This window comes from Nyctibius grandis, chromosome 5, assembly GCF_013368605.1.
Source record: "Nyctibius grandis isolate bNycGra1 chromosome 5, bNycGra1.pri, whole genome shotgun sequence".
Lineage (NCBI taxonomy): Eukaryota > Metazoa > Chordata > Aves > Nyctibiiformes > Nyctibiidae > Nyctibius > Nyctibius grandis.
In genome coordinates, this window is record NC_090662.1 from 61,333,868 (window position 1) to 61,356,886 (window position 23,019).

General features: G+C 57.7%; 1 protein-coding gene across 1 annotated transcript; it reads right to left on the reverse strand.

Annotated features, from left to right (window-relative positions):
• Positions 1–661: 661 nt before the first annotated feature.
• CDC42EP1 (CDC42 effector protein 1) lies at positions 662–9,208 on the reverse strand. The gene is made up of 3 exons (XM_068401244.1): positions 8,891–9,208; positions 4,617–5,497; positions 662–3,548 (listed from the first exon to the last, which is right to left on the reverse strand). Exons 2-3 carry the CDS (start codon positions 5,056–5,058, stop codon positions 2,752–2,754), a joined length of 1,239 nt encoding a protein of 412 aa, XP_068257345.1. The 5' UTR covers positions 5,059–5,497; positions 8,891–9,208; the 3' UTR covers positions 662–2,751.
• Positions 9,209–23,019: the final 13,811 nt, after the last annotated feature.

Consider the following 23,019-nt stretch of genomic DNA (forward strand, 5'->3'; position numbering starts at 1 on the left):
ATTTCTTCACAATGCACCATTTCTTTGGGAGGGAGGGAGGAAGGGGAAGAAAAGTGTGGACGTGAGCGATGTGGCATTCGATGTGGCATTTAGTACCACAAAAGCGCATAATTACATGTTAGGTTTGGGAACCATGCCTAAGCATGGGCTTGACGGGTTCCTCTTGGCTGCCCTCGCAGCCAGCAGGCAGGAGGAAGGGGTGCCTTGCCCTCCCGCAGGAGCTGTACCACCCGAAGTGGTGGCACAGGGAAGGCAGCACAGGTGTGCCCCTGAGCCAGCATTCCTACCCCTGATAATGAGTTGTCTCCTCCAACTTTCCCCCTTATCTCACCTCACTTATCTGCTGGCACATTCCAGCCGGGTTACCCATTACTCTGACATTTCCACACCGAACCCTACTCAGTGAAAGTGAGGCAGGGGAAGGCAGTGGGGAGGGAGGACGGGGTTTGGGCTGGGTTACGTGGCTCAGCACCTCCCAGTCTATGTCCCTCGCACGGGACTACAGGCAATTAGTGCTGATTGTCTGATGCTGCAGCTCTAATTAAAAAGTGTCTCTCCAGCCTTAAGAGAGACCCATGTGTGACAGCAAACATCGGGGCACTTTAGGCTGGGTGAGAGGAGCAGAGTAGAAGAGCATCTTGCAGAGAGCTGGGTCCAAGGCAAGGTGGCAGTGCCCCTGCCCTTCCTCTCCCCTTCCTCGCTGCTCAACCCGCGGGACTCGCTGCTGCCTGAGCGCGCAGGTAGAGGATGTCTGATGGGCTGGAAGGGCTGGAGCCAAGCCAGCTTTGGGAAGGGTACCGGTCTGCTTCAGGCTGCAAATGAATTGTCGGGCTGGAGAGGAAGCTTTGCACCCTCCTGTGTGCTACGTGGGACTGGGTAGATAGGAGGTTGCTTTGTGTGTCAGCCATGGTGAGTGACAAAGTACTGGGCTAGTTAATCCAAGGATCCCAGAGGTGCCGGAAAATCTTGCTGAGAGTGGAGAGGATGGGATTTTGTGGCTGGGGCAGCGGCAGACATATAGCAAGAAAGATGGTAAGGTCGCTGCAGCTGAGGGGAGGCAACAGAAGTTAGTATCAAAACTGCTTTAATAAGGACAATAATAAGTGCATGGGATACAGAGTGGAGGCAGAAAGGATATTCCACAGATGTGGTTCTTTGGTCTGGAGCTTGTGTTACGGTCTGGGAAGCGGAGAGCATGGGGAGCTTGTCCTGAGAGCCAGGGTCCCCACCTCGGAGGGTGCAGGGGTGATAGGGCTGGTCCTGCTGGGTGCCGGTGGCCAGAGCTGGGCACTCCTTGAAGCTGCTGCCTGCCCCAGCTTGCTGCTGCCGGCTGGCACGAGGCAGCCATCTGGGGAGGCTGGGGGAGATGGTCTTGCCTGTAACCTCGATGGCCTGACTGTGAGCGGCACTCCCATGTACAACACGCCTGCATGCCGGAGCCTCTTTATTCTGCTCTGAAGAGCTCCCTGCCAGAAGCAGCCGGGTGGCGGGTGAGCTGCGTGGGAGCAGAGCCTTGCGGCCATGGCCCGGCGTCTCCCCAGCCACACACCCCCTCCTGTCCCGGAGAACAAGGGGAGTCCTGTGAGGGTCCCTCCGGTGACCTCAGCCCCCAAGCATCTCGGCTCCACACCACGGCACAAAGGCTCTTCTGTGAGGGCCAGTGTGCACGCGGGGCAGCGTGGGGGGCAGCTCGTTCCAGGGCGGCCACATTGCACAGGGCCACTCGATGAGGGGCATTAGCCATCCTCCATGCATACCCCTGGGGAACAGGCACACTGGAAAGAGGAGTGCACGCATGGGGAATGGGAAGAGGGGGTGTGGATGGAGAAGAGGCGGCACAGACCTAGTGGCAGCAGAGTGGGAGTCTCCTTGTTCTGAGGCGGAGGGAAGGGAAGGGATTTTTGGGGCCTGTACTGCAGAATTTGGTGACCTGACAACCTCACCTCTGCCTCCAGCCAGCCAAGAAGTTTCTCCCCTCCCTGCTGCGAGGGGGCAGGGGTAGGAAAAGGAGCTGTCCTAAGTGATGCTCAGCAGCAGGAGGCAAGTGGAAAGACCCCTGCGATTATCTCTGTGTGTGCTCTCACCTCCTGGATGCTGAGCTCACTGCTTATGTTTTGCGAGGGGAAAAGAGAAAGCCCAGCTCTGTGGGGTTTGCCTGCCCCTTGGGTCCCCAGCTGACCTCCCCCGGTAGATAGATGTGCTATACAGGTCTTACACCAGCTGAAGCTGGGGAGACCCCCATCCAGACCCCCATCTGCTATGTGCCAGAGCTATCGGTGGGAATATCTCCAGGGGGGCACCCATGCCAACGCAGAGGGCGGCTGGGGGCTTCGGTGGGAGGATGGGGCATGTCCCCAGACACGCTGGCGGGGCCAGGCTGAGGGATGGCAGTGAGGGTGCTGGGGGGAACGGGATGGGCTAGGGAGGGGGTTGGGGTTTCTTTGGCACATGGGAATGTCCCTTTGGCATCTAATGGCAGTGAGGCCGGGGAAGGGCCGCGATGACCAGCGCTGCCATGCACAGCCCTCACCGGCCCCCTGCAGCAGCCTGGCCCAGCATGGGGGAGCACCCCAGGAGACAGGACCTTCTCCTGCCCTTCTCCTGCCCCCCCCCGAGTGCCCCCAGCTTGGCCAGGAGATCACCTGCTGGGTCTGCCAATGGCGCTGGCACCTGAGGGTGGGGGTGGGGAGGAGGGCAAAGACCCCAGCACCGGTGTCTCTGGCGCAGGGCCATGACGTGAGGGATGGCCGTTCACACCTTGACTTCGTCATCCTCTTCCTCCTCCTCATCGGCGTACTCAAAGGAATTGCTGCATCCACCCCGGGCACCAGCATACCCCTCCTGCAGGCTGGAGAGCTCAGCCTCCTCCTCCTCCTCTCCTTGGTTCCAGGTGGCCTCAGAGGACCCGCTGTCCCCTGTCACTTGCGACCGCCACGAGCTGCTGCTGGGGCTCTCCCACAGGGTCTGCGTCCGGGCCTGCCGGGGACCCTCACCCTTCTCTGAGCTCCGCGGGGTGCTGGTCCCACCGTAATGGCGGGCCAGGACCTGGGCCGCCCGGTCAAACTCTCCCACCTCGATGGTGCAGTCGTTCCAGTGCCCCTGCCACGGTGTCCCTCTGGGCACTGTCCCCGGCCCCGAAGCCCAGGCAGGGTCCTCTCCAGCACCCTCGATGGCGTGTGCCTCTCCGTTGGCACGGACCGACAGTCCCGGCAGCGAGCTGGCCCCGGACAGGCTGCTGCGCCCAGAGCGGTCCCAGAAGCTGGACGTTGCCTTGTCCTCTCCGTGGGATGCACCCGATGCTGGAGGGGCCCTGTCGTTGGTCCTCTCTCCACAGGGGAGGTCTGGGCCATCCTCCCCCACCTTGCTCCTGTTGGTTTCAGAGAAGCTCATCACCTGGAGGAGCTCGCTCATCAGGGAGGGCCCCAGGTCCAGGTGGAAGGAGAGCAGGGAGTCCGAGCGCGTCAGCTCTGCTTCCGTGGGGAAGGGGCTCTCTTGGGCCTTTTCCAAGCGAGGGACACGAGGGATGGTGCAAAACCCGGACTCCAGCCCTGCGAGGCAGAAGGGATGGCTGGTGAGGAGGGAGCACGGCTAGGTTGGAGGAAGCCTGCCTTACATCTGTGGGGGACAAGAGACACTGCCACTGAAGTGCCGCAGGTCACGCTCCTGTCAGTGGCGCTGGCCTCTAAAGGACAGGCCAGTGTCTGCGTGGACATCTCCAAAGCCCAGACTTACAGCGGAGGGTCTCCAGGTGGTCTCTGGGCTTGGTAAGATGCCGGTGGGGGGGTGCTGAGCCAGGCAGGTGGGACCAGGAGATGGCAGCATTGCCTCAGCTTGCCTTTCCCTCTGAGCCCAGCCACCTCCCCCAGCTTCTGCAGGACCCCCAAGATCTGCCCTCTGAGACCCTCTTCTCCAGACATCCCTCCCTGGGGAAAAGCTGAGCCACAGCCCAGTGCTGTGAGGCTGGACAAGAGCCACCCAGCTGTCCTGTCCCATCCCATCCCATCCTTCCCACAACCCTTTCCCAAAGGTCCCTCCTGGACCCCATCCGGCAGGGAGGGATGTGGGTGCAATGGGAAAGGGGGGGATGGAGTCCCTTGAGGAACATATGGAGATGTAGGGGTTGGCACAGCTAGGGACAGGGTTGGAGCATCTGTGTGGAGGTGGGGAAGGCCTTGCCATGAGTCCCCTTGACCTTGCAACCTTGGGGTGGGCATTGCCCCACTGTCCCAGGACCCTCTTGGCTTCCTCGAGGAAGCTGCTCATGGGGAAGGTTTAGAGCTGGGGGGAGATGGGGAGCAGCCCCCAACAACTACTCCACACAGGCTGCCAGCTCTGTGGGGCTATGAGGGAGGGAGAGGACGAGAAACCATCCATGCCTGATTTTGGGGGGCACCCTGGGAGAAGACCCTCCAAGTGCAGGAGGAAGTACTGCAGTTGAAAGCAAGGTTAGGGTTATCTCCTTGCAGGGATTACCAGGACTGGGGACTCTTAAATGTCATGTCTCTGCTGAGAGCATAAAGTCCCTCAGTAGGGAAACTGAGGCATGGAGCAATGAAGAGGAGCTGCAGAGGATGCCCTGTGCTTGGGCGCCAGCCTCTGCCCCGCGCTTCACTCACCATAGGTCTGGTGTGTTTTGGAGAAGCTGTTAGAAGCACTTTTGAAGGAGAACTTGCTGGTCAAGCCCCGGCCGCCGCTGCCATCGTACATCCCTTCGTTGAGCTGCGGCAGCGAGACGGCGTTCTTGATGATGGGTGAGACAGCTGGAGGGGCGGGCGATGCTCCCGCTTGGCCCCCACTGCCCCGGCTCCTCAGCGGCGTCCGACGGACATGTCGCAGCGTCCGGGCGAAGAAGTTGTTGGCTTTGGCCGTGTCGGCCCCGCCATGGTTGCTGAGGAAGGAGGTGTCCCCAAAGACGTCCCCGCCACGCCCCACGTGCATGGTGTGCCGAAAGTCCCCCAGCGGCGGGCTGATCATGTCTGGTGTCAGCTCTGACTTCAGCCGCCGCTTGCCATGGGAGCCCGAGACCCAGCTGAGCACCGGCAGCTTCCCCAGGCTCATGTTGCACCCCTCACCTCACCCCTGCTCCTGCAAAAGCCCCAAAAAACAGCCCTTGCTGGGCTTCCAGCAGTGGGGTGGACTGTCACATCCCCAGCCTCCCCATCCTGCTCCGATGCTCTTGGGGGAACAGCTTGCGTCACCTTGGCTTTGAGCGGGTGGGAAGGGTGCCTGTCCCCCTGCTTCCCTGCCCTATGTCGCGCTCATGAAATCACCCACACTGGGTACGTCCCGGGTGGTGAGGATGGTGGCAGCACGGAGGTGTCCACCGGGGGTTCCGGGGTCACTCCTGGTGCTGCAGCGGCTGCTGGAAGCTGCGTCTGGCCGCAGGCTTGGGGCTTAATCCGCTGTCTTTTTGGGAGCCAGTCACAGATGGGGCAGTGGGTGACAGGAGCTTGGGGTGGAGTGGCAGGGCAAGTGCCTCGGTCCCTTTGTTGGCCACCTAAACAAGACAAGAGGAACAGTGAAGCCCTTGGAGAGGATTTAACCAGCCACGTTGGCTGTACCCCCGGGACCGGCTGGGGAGGTTAAAGGCAGTGCACGAGCAACAGTGGGGAGGTTGCTACTGGCTGTCCCCCTTGCCTGGCTTTCCTCTTGGGGAGGAAGAAAAAGGCTTTCCCCACAAAACATGCTCTCCCTCACCCCTCTGACCTCCCTTGGCGTGCCTCAGTTTCCCTCACCTGCAAAGCAGCTTTGCCAGACCCACACCACAACCCAGGCTGAGGATTTCCCTTCCAGGCAGTACCTCCTCCCAGAGCAGTGCCCTGCCTGGCTGTCCTGGCTCCTGGGGCAAGAAACCTCTCCCTTCTTTTTGCTATTCAGATGAACCCTTCAGGAGAGGGTGAGGCCTGGGGAGTGCGTGCTTCTCAGGGAGGAGGGGCGGCGGGGAGGGAAAATGCAATATTTGTATATTGGTTTGTTTGTCCTCCTCTGGCTGCATCCCCGGGTGCTGGGTAGACACGTCGGAGGGGCAGGGAGCTGGGGATTGCAGGGAGGGCAGCTGCTTTGCAAGCAGGGGAAACTGAGGCACGACAAGGGAGGTGATTGCTCGAGGTCGGAGGAGAAGGCAGGATGGGTCCCTGCACTCAGGCGGGTCCTGGAGGCGCTGGGGGAAGGTGGGGAGGACGCTCAGATCAGCAGCGCCCCGTCGGTGTGGATGGAAAGAGGGAGAGGGTGGGTTGGGGAAAGGAGAGGATTTGGGGCACTGGGCACGGCAGCATGCCAAGAGGCACCGCAGAAGCCTCGCATCCCTTGCTCCCTGCGTGCCGGGACCCCCATCACTGTGTGGCTCCATCCGTCTCCCCGCTGCTGCCTGCCTCCCCTGCCTGTCCCCTCGTCACCTCGGAGCAGGCAGGTGGTGCCAGGGAGGCAAAGCCTCTGGCGAGGGGGAGCCGTGGGCATGGAGCTGCTCTCCTGGCTCTCTCTACGTGTGTTTTCGCCTTGCCCTGGCCTTGTTTGCTCACCCATGGCCCCTCTTATCTGCCAGGGGTTAATGCCTGGGGAAGGGAAAACAAACCTCCCCGCTGGGTCCCAGCACCATTGGCTGCCTCCTGGGGTGGCAGTGGCCGCTGGCAGCGAGGACAGAGGCAGGTTGCCTTCCTGCTGGCTCCCAGCTCCCTGGCTTGCACTGCCCACATCTGCCTTCTGCTCCTGGAGGCCATGCGGTGCTGCCACACAGCTGGGGCGTACCAGGCACATGGCAGATTTGGGGTGGGAGGACAACCGGGGAGCAATTTCCTCCATCTGGGAGAAGCCCACCTATAGCCACCGGGTCAGGGCTCTCCTGGGGCGCAAGGAAAGCCACTGGGGTGATCCCTGCAGTACAATGAGGAGCTTGGGACCACAGGGAGAGAGATGAGACCCCATTTTTGAGCTATCCCTGAGTCCCTCAGGAAGGCGTGTGACCCCGGGAGAGGGTATTAGGTGAATTACAGCCTTCGAGTTTTCCTTTCCCTCCCCGCATTAGAGCTGCTGAGAAACCCAAAGCGGGGACTGTGCCCTTCAGCAGTGGTGCCTGCATGATGTGGGGCATGTGCTGCACTGGCCAGGGCTATTCTGAGGGGTGGACCCCCCCACCCCCCACCTGGTCCCCTGCACAGCATAGCTGCCCTGCAGACCCCTGCGGTGGACTGGGGCTGGCATCAGCCCAGTGACGGGGTGAGCAGGCAAGTGAAAGGGGGATGCGGGAGGAGAGCATCCCCCTGCTCCCTGCCTGGAGAACTACTGAGCTGGGAGCCAGGAGGAGGAAAGTGTTTCTGCTTCCTTGGCCACCATGGGGACACAAGCCAGCGCCTCCTGGCCCCTGGCTCTCCCTGCCTGCTGGCAGGCAGCAGGCACTGGGACAGGAGGGAAGGAGGGAGGGAGGCAGCTGGTGCCCAACCCTACCTGGATGGCAGGTTTCTGGTAGGCCTGTTGGGCTTTTTCTCCCTCCAATCTCCCTCTTTTTCCACCTTCCCTCTGCCCCTGGTGCATCTCCCTGCCAGCTGTGGCCCTTTGAGCCCTCCCCTCCGCCCAAGCAGACTCCTCCACACTGGGGAAACTCGTGATTCTGCAGGCAAAATGTGACCTGTGCACTCTCCTTTCCTCCAGTGGGCAAGGGGACCTCCTGTCTGGCCACCCATCCACCCATCCACCCATCCACCCAGATGCCGCTTCCGTCCAGCAGCCCGTCGCATTCGCCAGCCCCTGGCACAGCGAGCAGCAACCCATCCCGACCTCCCCTTCCCCACCATCCTCTCCCCAGCTCCCTCTTTGCCTCTTCCTGGAAGCCCCCTGCCCTCAAAGACCAGCCGCCAGAATCTCCTCCTCCCAGCCTGGCCTCCCCCATTTCCCCCCTGAGTTCAGCTGGTTTCCACTGGTTTTCCACTCGCCAGGAATGGCCAGCGCTGTTCTGCTTGCTGGGAAGAGCGGAAACCAGAAAGGGGAGGAAAATAATCCAGATGTCTAGTTGGCTGGAGCTGCTGAAAGCAGCCTCTTCTCTACTCTTCCTCTCCTTACACCCACCCCCCCCAAAAGGGACACACTCTAAAAGAGGGCGAGGAGATGTTTGGGGTGGTCTCAACCCGGGGAAGAGCGGCTAGAAATCTCTGTGGGCGGCCAGGAAGGCTTTCCCAGCCTTCTCGAGTGCTGAAAAACCTCCTTTTCCCCGGAGGAAGGGAGGCAGAGGATCCCCCGTTGGGTCACTTTGTTCTGGGATGGGGAAAGCCGGCAGGGACAGGCTTTTGGGGAAGGGGGAAAGGGGCTCCGCTGGCAGGGCTGGGCCTCTTCCAGCTCCCCTGGATCGGTGGCGGGCAGTAGGCGGACAAGCCAGAGTCCAACTCCTGCACTGCTGGCTGATATATATATGGATATATATAGTTATATCTCTCTGTATAACAAGGGTATTTTTCCAAGCAGACATGCTGGGACGTGGAGGGAGGCTGGGGCTCCAAAGGCGGGCAGTTTCCAGCCATCCTCTCCCTGCCCCCTTGCCCAAAAGTGCTCCCTCCAAACCCCCAAAATCGAGGTGCTGAGAGCCTGGAGGGTTTCGAGGGGTATCCAGAGTGGGGTGTGGGAGGGGGGTGCCCCGCTGCCTTCCCCCATCCTTGGGACCCCCTCCTCGCCCCATTTCCCTCCTGGCCCCTCACAGCCTGTCGCCCCTCTCCTCGCTCCCGCTTTCCTTCCTCCCGGTTTCCTGTTGCATTCCTGCCTTCTTCTCCCTTTCTTTTTCGCCATCCTCCCCGTCTCCACCACTTTGCCACCCCTCTCACTTCTCCCCTCTCCTACCACCCTCTCCACCCTTTTCCTTCGGCTCCCAAAGCCCCCAAACTGAGGAAGCAAAACTTTCAGGATTTACCTCTTCCGAACAAGGGTTATTATTTTTTTTTCCCGTCCTCCGGCCGAAAAGTTGGGAGACGCTCCCCGTGGGCCCCTGCAACTTTCTCCGAGGGTTATCGGCTCTGCGTCCCGGAGCAGGGGGAGAGAAAGGGGAGGCGTGCCCCCCCCTTTTCCCACGGCTTTTCCCCCAAGGCTGGCTCTCCCAGGCTGACGCCCCGATGCCACGGGAGAGAGGGAGCGAAGCTGGCGGGGAGGAGACGTGGGAAGGAGGAGGGCGGACTGCAGCACTGCTGAGCCAATCCTCGCCTCGGCAAGGAGACCAGAGAAAATGAGATTTATTCCAACTATCCAGGACAGAAAACTTCAGGAACTTCTCTGCCGTTCCCCTCCACCCCCTGCTTCCCCAGTGCCATTTCCTGTCCTCCGGCATCTGCTACTTCCCGCTACCGGGCGCCCGCTTCAATGGATTTGGGGGAAGGGGGAAGCCCAGGTTGCTGGATAACCTGGTCAGGGGAGCCTGGCCAGGGGGCAAAGGAAAGGAGTTTGCCCCCTGTCTGTGTGACCCTGAATGTATCAAATAGGGTCATCCCATCCCGTGTTGGATGGGAAGTCCTCAGTGCCTGCGGTGTAGTGCTGCCAACCAGGAATGGGGTCTGGGGGTGCATGGTCATGTCAGGGTCTGTAGGTAGCGTTGGGTTGAGTGTTAGGAGGATAACAGCCTCTCTGAAGGCCACGTGGGCCAGGTGGGCGTTGTGGGGTCAGAACAAGCGTTATGGGATCAGGACAAGCGTTACGGGGTCAGGACAAGCGTCATATCAGCAGCATAGTGTCAGACCAGTGTGAGGGGGTGGCAGCAGTTAAATTCAAGGAGGTGCTCCTTGGTGGCACCAGGAAGGGTTTCTGCCCACACATGGGACACCGCATCCCTCTGGCATCGTGCTTCATTGCTTCATCCCTTGATGGTCACAGGGCAGAAGACCCTATCAATGCCGATGAGGGGCAACCTGCTGGTGGGCACAGTATCACCAATGCCACAGTGACCCTCATGGCCTCCAGGCAAGACTCGGTGGCTCTGCTGGGGAGCACTTGGCCAGGAACAAGCACCTATTCAGGGCCCTGTGGAGGAGAAGGGAGGTGTCTAGAAAGGCGAGATGAGACTTGTTGGGGTTAAGCAGGGCCTGGCTGAAGGGATGACAAGATGTCTGCAGAGGAGATGTCAAAATGGGGCCTGGTTTATCGCTAGGCTCAGGTGGCCTGTGCTGGAGGGCCTGGGCAGCAGCACCTTAGTCATTGCTCAGAGGTTTGCTAAGCAGCAGTAGGATTTTGGCATGGGTCTCAGCCTCTCAGCCTCAGGCTTCTCCTCTGTGAAATGGGATAGCAGGGTTTTCTGCCTTCTGTGGAGGTCTTCTCCATGAGGGATTAAGAGCACGTGGACTGGGCATGTTGGTAGTATACCTAGTGGGTCTATGTCTTGGAGGGAGATGGGAGCTCAGGTCTGAGGAGGGCTGAGCTGTGCCACCAGTGGGGAAAGGAGGACAAATCCTGACCTGCATCCTCCCTGCTTGCCAGAGGTACGGTAGGCATCTCTTCCCACATGTCCTGCTCAGAGGAAGCCAAACGGGGGTGGTGGGAGAGGCAGGAAAAGACTCTTTCTTTGGGTCTCCTTCCTCTGCATGGCCTGCCAGAGCACCCCCTCTCCCTAGCCCGAGGGGCTCCCCCTCAATCCCCTCACGCCCCTCACCCCGTCCCCGTGTGCCCTGCAGCGGGAGCTGCAGCAGGGAGCGGAGCCTGGGCGACGGCAGCCGCCTCCGCTGGGGAATGCAGAACAAATCTCTTCCAGATGGGACAGGGGCCATGCTCTGCTCCTCATGGGGCGGCCAGCTCTCCTCCGCTGCCTCTTCCTCCTCCTCCTCACCCCTGCTGCAAGCCTCTCTGTGTTCCGGGCCAGGATGGGCTCTGTTTCCAGGAAAGCAGCTGGAAATCCCCCCTATTCAGCATCCCTCCCCAAATCTTGTGGTCTTGTGGCCATGCTAGCCAGGCTGTGACTTTTGTCCTTCTGGGGCTGGCGTTGAAGTGCTTTGGAGACCTCCAGGGTACGTGCTGGCTCTGGGACTCAGTATTCATCCTGGATGTTGGCTGCCTGGGTACAAGCAGAGGTGGTGCAGCCCCTCCGGCTGTACCCTAGCAGGGGCTGCACCGTCACGAGACCCACTGCTTTCATATACAGGTGTCTGGAAAGTGAATCCATACAGTTCTGCCTCCCAGCCTGTTTATCCACCTCGACTGATAAATGAGAGGTGGCTGTGAGGCTGGACGGTGCTGCAGAGCCACTGTACCACCAATGGGTGCCTTGGGCAGGAGCTAATACCTGGACCCCTCCCAGCCCCATCACTACAGACGCCTGGCTACCTCATTTACCTTCAGTCAGCCCAATCTTTCATCCCATCTGTAACCCTGTGCCCCAGGCAGCGGTACCAGTCTCACCATTACAGAGAGACTGGCCATTGGGCTTATCATGGGAGAAGACAAGTGGCCCTGCAGCCTTCCCAGCTGAGGATTTGCTTTGATTCCTACAACATCAAAGACAGGGCTGTGCAAATTATCCCCCTTCTTCTTCCTGGAGCTCATTCCCTCTGGCATGAGGCCAAGGTCTTATGTGTGGCTGAGTGTGACAGGGTTGGAGAGAGGGATGGAGGGTGCTGGGGGGTGCTCTGCCCCACACCTCGAGCTACTCTGTCCTTCCTCTCTCCTTGCTTTGCAGCCCCTGCTGCTCACAGACCCAATGCCCAAAGGAGGCTGATGCAGGACTCTCCCTTCTCCCTCTCCCTGGTGTCTGGGGGGAGCTGAGGGAAGGTGATGGGGGCACCCCAGTTCAAGGATGGTGTGCTCACCCCTGGCTTTCTATTCCTTGCCATTTCTGTTTGCTGCCTTCCCACCCACCCTCCTTCCCCAGGAAATTTCCCGCGGCAGTGCTCCCAGAGCCCCATCCCTGGAAATTTCCCGGGGAAGGAGTGCAAGTGGGGGGGCTCAGTGGGAAGGAGGTGCCTCACTCGGCGCACAAGAAGCAGATATCCTGTTGCGGCCCAGGGTCTCCGGCTCGCATTTCCTCATTAACTGGGAGTGCTGCTCATTTGCGGGTAACTTCCAGATGTTTCCATTCTCCTCACGGCGGCTGTGAGGGCACATACCGTGCGGGTATGGGAATTACTGCCGGCAGCGGGGTGGGGGACAGACCCCTGCCATGATGGGGAGGGGGGTCCATAAGGCCCTCTGCCCCACCGTGCATCCCAGCATGGCCTCATCCAGCTCCCCTTCACCCTGGTGCTGTCAGGTCCCTCCTCCCCGCTCCCAGCCCATGGCCCTGGGTGCTGCCTCCAGCCTGCGTCTCGCTGCCCTGGGGAGGAGCTGGAGGCAGAGCCGGTTTTAGGATGAGCAAGCTGGGGTGGTGGCAGGAGGTAATACTCGGGGGCGAGGGGTAGGTGTGAGGCACCCAGCGTTTGCCCAGAACATCCCTGGTCCGACGCCAGCGCTGGCTTTGTGGGCACCGGATCCTGCGTGCCCCATAGTTTCTTCACTAGGATGATTTCTCCTCCAGCAGCACCCCCGGGGATGTGCTAGGCCAGGCTCAGCCCATTTTTGGGGCTGTGCTGCAGGTCCCCCAGGGGATAAGATCAGACCGGTATGGTTCCTGGCATCCTTGTGCTGCACCGGGGAAGGAAAGCGAGTGGGCTGTGGTGGGCACCACCAGACAGGCAGCAGCATCGGATTAGACCCACTCATGCTAGAAGAGGGTGGCTTGACCTCTGTAAAAGCCCATTTCTTATTTCCCCCACCGATTCCTCCAGCTCCCCTCCCTGGAGCAGCGGGAGACCAAAGGAATGGGATTGACCATGTCCCGCTTGTGGGGTTTGCAAAGGGGAGGGTGGGGGGCTGCTTTTCTTCCGGGAGCTGGGCTGGGAACTCAAGGACTCGGGGTTTGCCAAAGCCCAGGAGGAGGCAGGGATGAATTCCCAGGCTTGCTGGCGGGCTTCCTCCCTCCCTCTGCCCATCTCCTCCTATCCCAAATGTTTTCTTCCTTTTTCCTCCTCCCACCCTCCCTGGCTTCCTCCTCGTATGCTCATCCTGTTTGCTGGCTGGGGATGTGGGGTGCTGTAGGGGTCTTGGGGGGTGTTGTGGGAGGGAGGATGGAGGGACAGACCCTGATCTGTGCTCTCCCTCCGACTTCCCTGCGGGCGCAGAGAAGAGGGAAAGGGGGGGTTTGGGACATGGCTGGGAGGAGAGGGAGGATGTTGCATAAACCAGAAGCAATCCAGGAACAGCTGCCTGTGGCCTGGAAATACCTCTGTGATTCCAGGCACTGGGAAAGGAGATGTAAATATATGTATATGTATGTATATTATGTCTCCCCAGAACAATCCCCCCCAATACCACTTTATTCTCCGGTTCCTTTTCATAGACCTTATGGAGGTGCAGGAGAGACCGGGGGCGGGGGTGTCAGATACCAATTTGCTGCTTTCAGAAGCAGCTCTCTGTGTGAGGGCGCATCTGTGGGGTCTGTTTGCCCTCCCCCAAATACGTCCCTGCGCAGGATAAGGAGAGAGAGCACATCTGCAATAGTTTAAAGCCTGTGCAGGCTGGAGGGAGCTGGGATGGAGGTTGCTGGGCTGGGGAGATGGCAAGGGTAGGAGGGATGCAGCGGGGAGGGAGGGTGCACAGGGGATGGGGGCTAGGAGCAGAAAACGGGGGGGGGGGGATCTGGGGGGAAGGAGCCTTTTGGAGATGAATTGCGTAAGGAGGTGGGGGAAGGTGCTTTGGGGAAAGGAGGAGCTGGGGGGTCTCAAGAGAAGTGAGTAGGTCCCCAGGGTTGGTGTGGCATGGGAGAGGTGACTGTCAAGGGATGAGGGATGCATCCATGGAGCAGACGGGGAGTGGGGATGAGGAAGGGTGTGACGTGTGGAGAGAGGATGTGGGGATATAGGGAACGAGGGATGGGGATGAAGAGATAAGTCATCCATGGGGGGAGAGAGAGGCCATTTGTGAGGAACCTGTCCTGGTCAAAGGGAAGAGGTGAAAGCCAGGGGAGTGACTGGACACAAGGCCTGGACAACTCTTATCGTAATGGTTTTGCCTGTCCATCTAGCCCGTGTATTTTTGGCCCATGGAAGGAAGGGGGTGGGCATGCAGAGGCAGCTAAAAATAGGGGTGTCCCTGCCCATTCCCCCAAGGCGGGCATCCGTCTGCCTGCCTGCCTGTGGGGTTGCTGCGGGATCTGGAGGAGGGGAGCAGGCCCAGCCTCCTCCCCACAGCATCTGTCTCTGCTTTTGTTTGTCTCGCAGCCCTACGGGGACAGGAAGAGGCCGCGGGGCCGGGGAACAATGGCTCACTCTCTGGGAGTCCACGCCTGCCGAGGAGCGATAGGACACGGGACGGTGGCCAGAAGGCAGGCACAGCCTCCCAGCACGCTGCTGCCAGAGCTTGCACCCCAGGAGATGATGGGGTCCACCGGTGGGATGTGGGGGGACCTTCCCCAGCCCATCCCTCTTCCCCAGACCCCGCACCAGGCTCCTGTGCCTGGGTGGGGAGGGGATGAGGGGCTGTCTCACATGGGTGCACTTTATGGAGAAGATGAGGAAGGCAACGCTGGCAACACGAAGAGCAGTGGGAGCATGTCTCCAACCGGCACCAGGGAAACCTGTTGTTTTGCAGCCCCTCCTTGAGCCTGTGAAACCTGCAGGGAGGGTGGCTGGAGCTGGCATCCCCAGTGGGAATGTCCCCAGCTGGGGCCAGGGAGGTATTTATTTGGGAGCTGTAGCATGCCTCTCTGTCCCAGGCACCACCGTGCTTGCCGAGGCAATGCCAGTACTGCTGGTGGAAGCTCTCTTCATGCTCTGTGCCTCCCTGCTGTCTAGGAGATGGCCAAGGGGCATGGATGAGTGTGCATGGTGGGGGGCGGTGACAAACCCTTTTATCCCACCTCTTTCTTCTCCCGACCCCCCTTTTCTTCTCATGAGACTGTCTCTCCCAGGGGCTGTTTCCTCCCTGGATGTTAGATCTGACAACTGGGTGCTGGAAATGCCTGAGGAAGAGTCTCTCCCCACACTTCTCCAGACGTGGCAGGGGTGAGAGGAGGTGATGTTAGCACCTGAGGTAGAGGAGAGGTTAGGAGATATTTTGCAGGGGTTGCGCAAGGAGGGGACAGAAGAACCTCCCCATTTCCAGCCCCCCTTTTTCAAGGTCTCGGATGCTTGGGGCTGAACGCTTGCCAGGGCTCCTCTTGTTTACTCAGCCGGGGAGCTGACACATCCAAGGTCTCTGCTGACTCCACTTTCCCACATGCTGCTGGCGGTCGCATTCCAGGGCAGAGTGGAGATCAGCTCAGAGGCATGCCAGAGTTTTCCATCCAGGATGCCATCTCCCCCCCTCTTCCCACTCTCCCTGAGCATCCGGCACCTCCTGCCAGGTCGTGAAGAGCAGGCATCACATCTGGCTGGTGTGCTGGGCTTTTACAAGCCAGGGTTGGCACAGAGCCCAAGCATGGACTGGGACCCTGGGGACGGGGCTCTACCTCTCAAGCTGAACGCCTGCAGCAAGGCTCTGTTCTTCTCCCCACTTCCCTCTGGAGATCTCAGTCCTGCTCCCTGTGGTGACCCATGGGAGATGTGCAAAGGGGCAGGGGATGCCTGTCTTAGGTTAGTTCTCCCTAGAGGGACCAGGGGGAAAGAAGTAACACCCTCCTAGGAACTAGTCCCAGCTTTTTCATCTTAGGATGGGCTTCTAGTCCTGCAGCTGGGCTTAGCTTGCAGAGGGTTAACAGCGCTGAACTCTGCAAGGGCAGGTGTGTGAGCTGGAGGAGGAGCTGCACCCTTCTGCTGCAGGCACCCGCTCTGCTCCCTCCTGGGCAGCTGCCCCGACCCGGCATGGCTGCCTTTGGTTTTAGGAGGGAAGGCCACAAAGCTTTTACAAATAAACGCCAGGAGATAAAGAAGGGTTTGGAGAGCTGGCTGCAGGGCCAGGGCGGGAGAGCGGCCCTCGCCCTGTCATTTCGGCTGGAGGCTCCCTGTCCCAGCGATGCTCCCACCTCTCCGGGGGCAGCTGGCGTGTTTGCCTCCTCGGACCTTGGGTTGCTGGCGAAGGACTGCCACAACCTTTCCTCCCCACCCGGGCTGGCCCGCGGAGTCCCCTTTACGCCCAGCCCCAGCGTCTGGAAGAAGGGGCCTCGTCTCCCTCCTCGGCTGCCACAGGAAACGTGGAGCCTGGAGGTCAGGGGCCAGCCAGCAGCTCCTCCTGTGGGGGCCAAGCAGCCCAGCGCTGGGGCTTGTATCACGCTGGTGGGCGCCGGAGAGGAGCGGAGGGAGGCAGCGGGCCAGGCTTTTCCTGTTTATGTGACTACCAGACCCCCAAGAAAGGGAAAGGGCTTGGAAAGCTCGTTGCTCTTGGGCAGGCTCCAGCCAGCGCCTGTCTGCGGCTCTCAACCCCCGGGATCACATCCCTGGGGCAGAGTGCGACTCCTTCCCAGGGGAAATGGGCATCCAGCTCCCCCGGAGGGCTGGGGTTATGTTCCCGGGGCTTGTGAGGTCCGGTCTAGTGGGGAGGCTGGGGTTGGATTCCTGGGAAGTGAGGCACGGCTGCTGCTGCACCCCAGGCTTTGATTCCTCCCATGGTTGTCTCTGGCTTTGGCTGATGCTGGTGTCTGCAGGATGATCTGAAGGGGAAAGGGCCACTGGAGCCAAGCTGAGGAGGTATATTGGCTTTGGGACACAGGAATGGGGAGCTCTGGGAACACCAGGCATGGAGGAGTGCTTAGGGGAAAGTTACAAATCACACCATGTTCAGCCATGACAGCTCCAGCACAGAGACAGTGCAGCAGGCAGAAGGGCTGCAAGACCTCTCACGTTATCTAGGGTCACATCCTGCAGGGCATCTGGTGTGGCCATGGTGGTATGCAGAGAAGGAAATGAGGTCCAAGATGATGTGCTCTCACTGTCACCTCCGGCACCTAACCACTCTGGCTGAGGTCACATCTGTACCCAGTTTGTCAGCCCTTGGCCCATGCTGAACGTGGGTTGAGGGTGGTCTGTGCAGATCCTCCTCTGACAGACACTCTGGAGAGCACACCCTGTTAGGCACTATTAATGGGAGCAGAGGGGAGTGATGGCCCCTTTGCTGCCCAGCAGGTAAGTCTGGGCCTGGCTCAGTGCAGCACTGGTCTCTGATTAGCTGTAGGATGAGAATAGCTGGGCCCAGCATAGGTCAGGGCAGAGATGGAGGGGAGTGGGTATGTGTTGCTGTGGATCCAGCATCTCTGGAGTGGAAAGGCATGGGAGACCTGGCAGGTCTGAGTGGCAGGAACACGGACAGCCCTTGGCTCCCCACATTCTTCCCTTTATGAGGGCTCTAGCAGAAGGCCACGCTGACCCAAAACTTTTGGGCTTTGCCCAGCCACCTCCTTCCCCAGGGGGGTTGGACGGTGGGGTGGTGCCACCCTATGGCTCTGGAGCAGTGCTACAAGTGTTGGTGGCATTCGGCTGTTCCATTGCCCTCTCCAGAGAGACTGCCCTCATTAGCATGAGCTCAGCACTTTTCCCTGCCTCTGTCCTAGACAGGTTTGCTCTCCAGCCAAGGGGAAAAGGTCCCTGGTGTACTAAAAGCCCAGCAAAGTCTCAGCATGCCTCCCTCTCTTGCAGTTGTGTTGCCCTCCCTAGGGCAGTCAGGTATTCCTGGGGCTAGAAAACTACCAAGCTGGGGTTTGTTGCCCAAACCATGAACCTCAAAGCCAGGTGCACAGATGAACTGGGATCTATCCTTTGACAGCTGGTACTGGAGCTTTGATGGGTTGCAGGCTGAGAAGTCAACATGCCTTCCCATGTACATCACCAGCCTGTGCCCTCAAAGCCCAAACTATCATAGCAAAGAGAGTTTTTTGAAACTTAATTTATGTTGTCTGTTGCCTTATGGAGCAAATTTGCTGATGGTCTGAAAGGGAAGCATCTTCCTTCCCTGACACATGAATCCTGTCTCTTTCCCTGATACGACTCACGTTCAGTGTCGTGGGTGTTCTGGGATGGTATAACAGCCTCCTGCCTCTCCTCCATCAACATCTGGCCAATCTCAGCCTGACAGCAACTGAGAGACTCTGGCTGCCAAAGACCCTGGATATGCTTGTGTACTGGCTCAGGATAGGAGCCGTAGGGGTCTTTGATAATCTTGAGGAGGAGGTTTGCCCTCTAGTCTGTCTTTGTTCCCATCCTAAACTAAAGCTCGTATGAGCTGGTGGAAACATGCTTGGTCTGGGCATCTGGCTAGCTTTGGGCAGAGGACCACTGATGATTCTGTAGTCCAGTGGCATCTTCTTGGAGAAGATGACATCTCTCGTCTAGGGAAACCTGACGTCCCACAAGGCTGGAGATGAGGCTGGAACTCTGCTGGAGTGGGAATAGGAGTGTTTTGTTTGTTCTGACTAGGTGGGTGTCCACATCACTGATAAAGGAGTTGGGAGTCTAGGATGGAAAGGGCCTCTTGGTGACTGTTTGAGGAGGTTTAGGGGAGGACATAGGTGGGATGGAGAGGAGAAGGCAAATGGTATGTGTGGGAGTACAGAGGAATGGATGGCTGTTACAAAGCTATCTAGACATATTGATTTCTGTTCTGCACAGTGCTGTCTTCTCCGTCTGACTTCTAATCCAGATTGATGACCCTGCTCATTTAACCCATTTGCCTTCCTCTGGCTGCAGGTCAGCTACTCGTTTTATTCAGCCAGCTTGAATCTGTGGCAGACCTCATTCAGTGTGACAGACCTTATTCCCCAGGGAGCAGAAGCGGGACTCAGGGGAGGACAGATAGCCCATTTCCACCTGTTGCTAACAGGGCAGGTCTGGGACTGATGAAAACACCTGAGTGACACTGAAACCAGCAGTATGAGACATGCCCGGAGTGGCTGGAGCACTTGTGGGGTCCTGTAGGACTGCAGGCAAGTGACAGGGTCTCCATTCAGGATGTTTGCAGGATGCTAATTGGGGATGTTGTCATTCTCAAGCCCCCTTTTTCAGGATAGTGCTGAGGTCACATTGTGATTAATGCTTTGAATCTTCATTTACATGCAAATCTACCCCAAAGTTATGTTCTGAGAGGTGGAAAACACTGCCTACTTCGTATTTCTGTTTGTCTTCCCAGTTTCAAAGGGGCTCTGTGCAGCACTCAACAACAGCTGGTTCAGGTATGTGGTCACATTGACCTCTGGTGGCTGCAGCCTCAGCCTGCAAGGAGAGCACTAAGGAAAAGTGGGTGGATTTGGTGCCTGCTGCAATGAAAATGCAGTTGGGCGGGTGTGATCTGCCCCCTCTTTGTGTGTACATCTTCAGTCCATGTGGTTCTCCTCCCTTAGAATCAAATTCCGTTTGCACGCCGACAAAAGACAAAAGGTGGATCCTTTGTCAGAGAGCTGAATTAATGCCCAGTTTCTAAACCGAGTGGGTCATACCCGCAGAGAGCAGATACTGCTCCCCCGAATTCATTTAACCTCTGTACGGTCAGTGTTTAAACCCTTCTTATGCAGCGGTGGGCAGACTTTAACAGCACCTTTGCAAAATCTGATTCAGAAGCAGCCAACCAAATAGGATTCATAATGACCAGTGAGATGGACTCTTGGTTGGTGCATTTTCTGGAGAGAGATGGAAAAAAAAGCTGGGAATGATCCCACAGGGATAATGCTTTATGAATAAGGTAACTGCAAGCAAGGCTGAGGTGGGAGCCAAGCATGAGATTTCCAGGCTCAGCCCTGTTGAGGTGGAGTCCCTTTGCCAAGGGCAGTTGGGCAGCTTTGGAGCAAGGAAGCCCATCCTGGTGACTCGAATCCCGTCAGCCTGCTCTAATTCAGGTCTTCCTTGCCACCCTGCACACCTCAATGCCCTAATGAGGAAGGAAATGTGTTGCCAATAACTTACCAAAAGGCTCCCACACACTTTTGCCTCCTGTAGCTCCAGGCAATGGGTGTGTGCGTGAGGGGGAGGAATGCTGAAGGAAATATTCGCTTGTTTTGCTATCTCCACACACAGGTACATGCATTTCCTTCCTGCCATGAAGGCCTCTCATCCCTTTTTTTGGGGGGGTGCTCATTACTCCTCCCCTTCTGCAGTCATCAGCACCACCATGAAGGGAACAAACCACTATCCGCGTGCTGCCGCTGTTTTACATCCACTAGGAAAAGCATTGGGGAGATAAGCAGGTAGTCAAAGTCCTTGCAAAGGTTGTTAATATAAACACCGAGTTTGATGAGTGTCATTAGGAAAATAAAAGTGGCTTTTTTTCTATGTGTGTTAACTAATCCAGTATGAACCAGTGTATGGGCCAATTAGATCAGGCTGAAGTCGATAATTCGGTTTCACAACCTCTTTGGTGTTTTCAGCACTTGTTTTTGTTCCACACAGGAACAAAACTGCAGAGAGTTTTTTTCACAACACCAAATCGTGTTGGGACAGCTATTGCAGGGTGGAAGTTGTTATTAGGGGGGTTATTTCAAGCTCTCTTCCTTGACCTGACTAGGGAGACCACCCTGGACCTTAGCAAACCTCTCCCCTAAAATTTCATGGGAAGTTGTAGGTCTTTGCAAATCACCGGGCTGCAAGAAGAATAGCATATTTTGATTGGAAAAAAAAAAAGACCAAGCAAGGAATATATTATTAAAGACATTCTGATCAGCTCACATTATGGACACTGCATGGGTAGGAGGTTTCAGGGCAGGTTTGTAAAGATCCTGCGCTTCCCAAAACACAGGGCAGGACTTCACAAAGCATCTAAGCTCACCATCTGTAACCACAGCTTGAGTTTTATACTGGCGGCGTTTTAGCCACACTGTCAGGAATTTAATTAATTCTTTCCCCGCCTCAGACCTTCCTAAAGCTGTCTGCAGGAGGGGATAAACCATGCAGTGCTGTGACATCCCCAGCCCTGCTCCCTGCAGCACAGGCTCACTCGCCTCCCAGGGATCCCGCCAACCTCTTAGTGCCATTGGTTGGACCCACACCGCAAGGTCCTGCAGGAGACCCAGCTGCCTGTCAACGCTTTGTGGGCCACGTGTGCTAAGCCCTTCCTCTGGCAGTGGAAACGACATGTGGCTCACTGTTTGCTGGCCTGTCATAGATTTCCTGCGTGAGCTGGTGTGGCTTGGAAAGTTTTACCAATGCGACTATTTTGGTTAGGATTTGAAAAAAATAAAAACCACGAACCAACAACCCAACACAAAAAAACCCCACCCAAACACCCCAGTGTCATTCTCAGTGTGAACTCAAGTGTGCCAGCACAAAAGTAGCTGCAACCGGTAAAGCTGTTTTGGAAACGTAATACCTGGCTGTGAGCATGTGCAGTCTGGTGGGACCGTGCATCTCACATGAACTGGGGGTGTCTTGTAGGACTGCAGCTTCCTTCCCAAGGGCGAGCTCTTCATCTCTGTGCCTCCAAACCCTGGCCAAAAACCAGGGATGGAACATACCCTTCCTCTCAGGATCTGGCTGTCTGATTTGTTGGGATCGGCCGCCCAGCCCAGAGCCTTCAGGTGTGGTCTGCTTGCTCCTGGCGTACCTGCTGAGCTCAGAGACCTGCTATGATGGAAAGTGGCTGATGGTGCTTGATGTGGGACCTGCTCTGTCTGATGTCTGCCAGCTCTGAGTCACAAAGCACCGCAGCCATTGCCCATGGGGTCAGGGTGGGTGGTTTCCTTGACATCAGCCTTGAGTTTGTCTCTGTCTGGGTGAATGAGAGAAACCAACCCTTGTTATGGGGCTTTTATCATGTCTGTTAAGATCTTATCTTCTATCACCACATAACATCCTGCTCAGGAAGTCTTTTCACTAGAGAGAGAGAGAGAGAATGAGAGCTGGGTTGTTCATGAGAACAACTAGCAGGCAAAAAGTGACATGGCTTGAGTCAGAAAGGGTTCCCTGCTGGCAGCCTTGCTTGTACTTGCTTTTGATCACTCAACTGGAGGTCTCTGGCTGGAGGTAAGGGCTGGAGAGTGGAGCTGTGCCCTACTGCTGGTGGTCCTGGGTCAGCAGGTAGCCTTTGAGGGGTAGCTGTGCACCGCTGGGTTTGCAAGGGAGGAGAAGGTGGCATTTGGGACCCCTCACGGGGAGGGTGAGTCAGTGGCAAATTCATACGCTTGGGGTGTCAACCGGTGCCTGTTGGGACCGGTGCCATGCGAGAGGAGGTAGTGGTTTCTCAAAGCCCTGCGTGTACGCGTGCCTGGTGTTTGCTCAGTACCTGTGTATATTTTGTGACAAAAAGTCTATGTCTTGTCTTGACTTGGTCCCAAAATTTTCCTCTGTGCATCACACAGATACAGATAGTGGTTGTGCTTGATCTTGAAAAGAACATAGCAGCACAGGCAAAGGGTCTTGCCAAAGCCTCCCTTCCCTCAAACCACCTTGCTGAAGATGGTGCAGGAGCCCTGCGGGGACCGGAAGGGATGCGTCAGCCATTGGCCCTGGAGGAGAAACAAATGAAGATGTTCATTCTGGGTGCAGCGTGAATTCTTTAGAGCAGGCATGCAGTTAATACCTCAAGATTGTTTCATATGCCCCCCACTGTGGTTTCTTCACTTATCTAAGGGAAGAGAGAAAGGTTTCCATGCAGAGGTGGGGTCTAGAAGCTGCAGTGGCAGGATGCTGAGGGCATCTCCCTTTCCGGAATGTGTTGGCTGGGGCAGGAGCAATGTTGTGTCCAGAGCCCTGGGGGGATGCACAGTGCTACTCTGGGTTACCCTGTGGGCTGATCCCTAAGTTGGGGGGAATCAGGTGAACTCCCATTTCTTATGAGCTTGATATTGCATTGAAAATCTTTTGCACAGAGCCTGCGCTGTCTGTCCTGGCCACTGAGGTCTGAGGTTTGACACAGTTGAGAGTGATGAAATGAGAGTGAAATGGGACTGCTAGAGAAAGTGAAAATCGCCTTAGCCTTGGAGGGGGAGGCATATGATGTTGGGACTGAAACCTGGTGTCCGATTCCACCTCTCCCAGACCCCTCCTAGTCCTAGTGGTACGCACAGATGTGGGCAATTGGGTACATGGCAGGGGTGGAGGTTACCCTGTGCAGGCTCTTTGGGATGCTGTGTGGACCCACAGATCCACTCCTGTGATTGCTGTGGCCACTCGGGCCGGG

Bases quoted from the DNA above. Each gene is read 5' to 3' on its own strand.
- CDC42EP1 (XM_068401244.1), bottom strand. From the start codon at position 5,058: ATGAGCCTGGGGAAGCTGCCGGTGCTCAGCTGGGTCTCGGGCTCCCAT. The intron at 3,549-4,616 runs GTGAGTGAAGCG...TCTGCCTCGCAG, and splicing joins CAAAACACACCAGACCTATG to GGCTGGAGTCCGGGTTTTGC.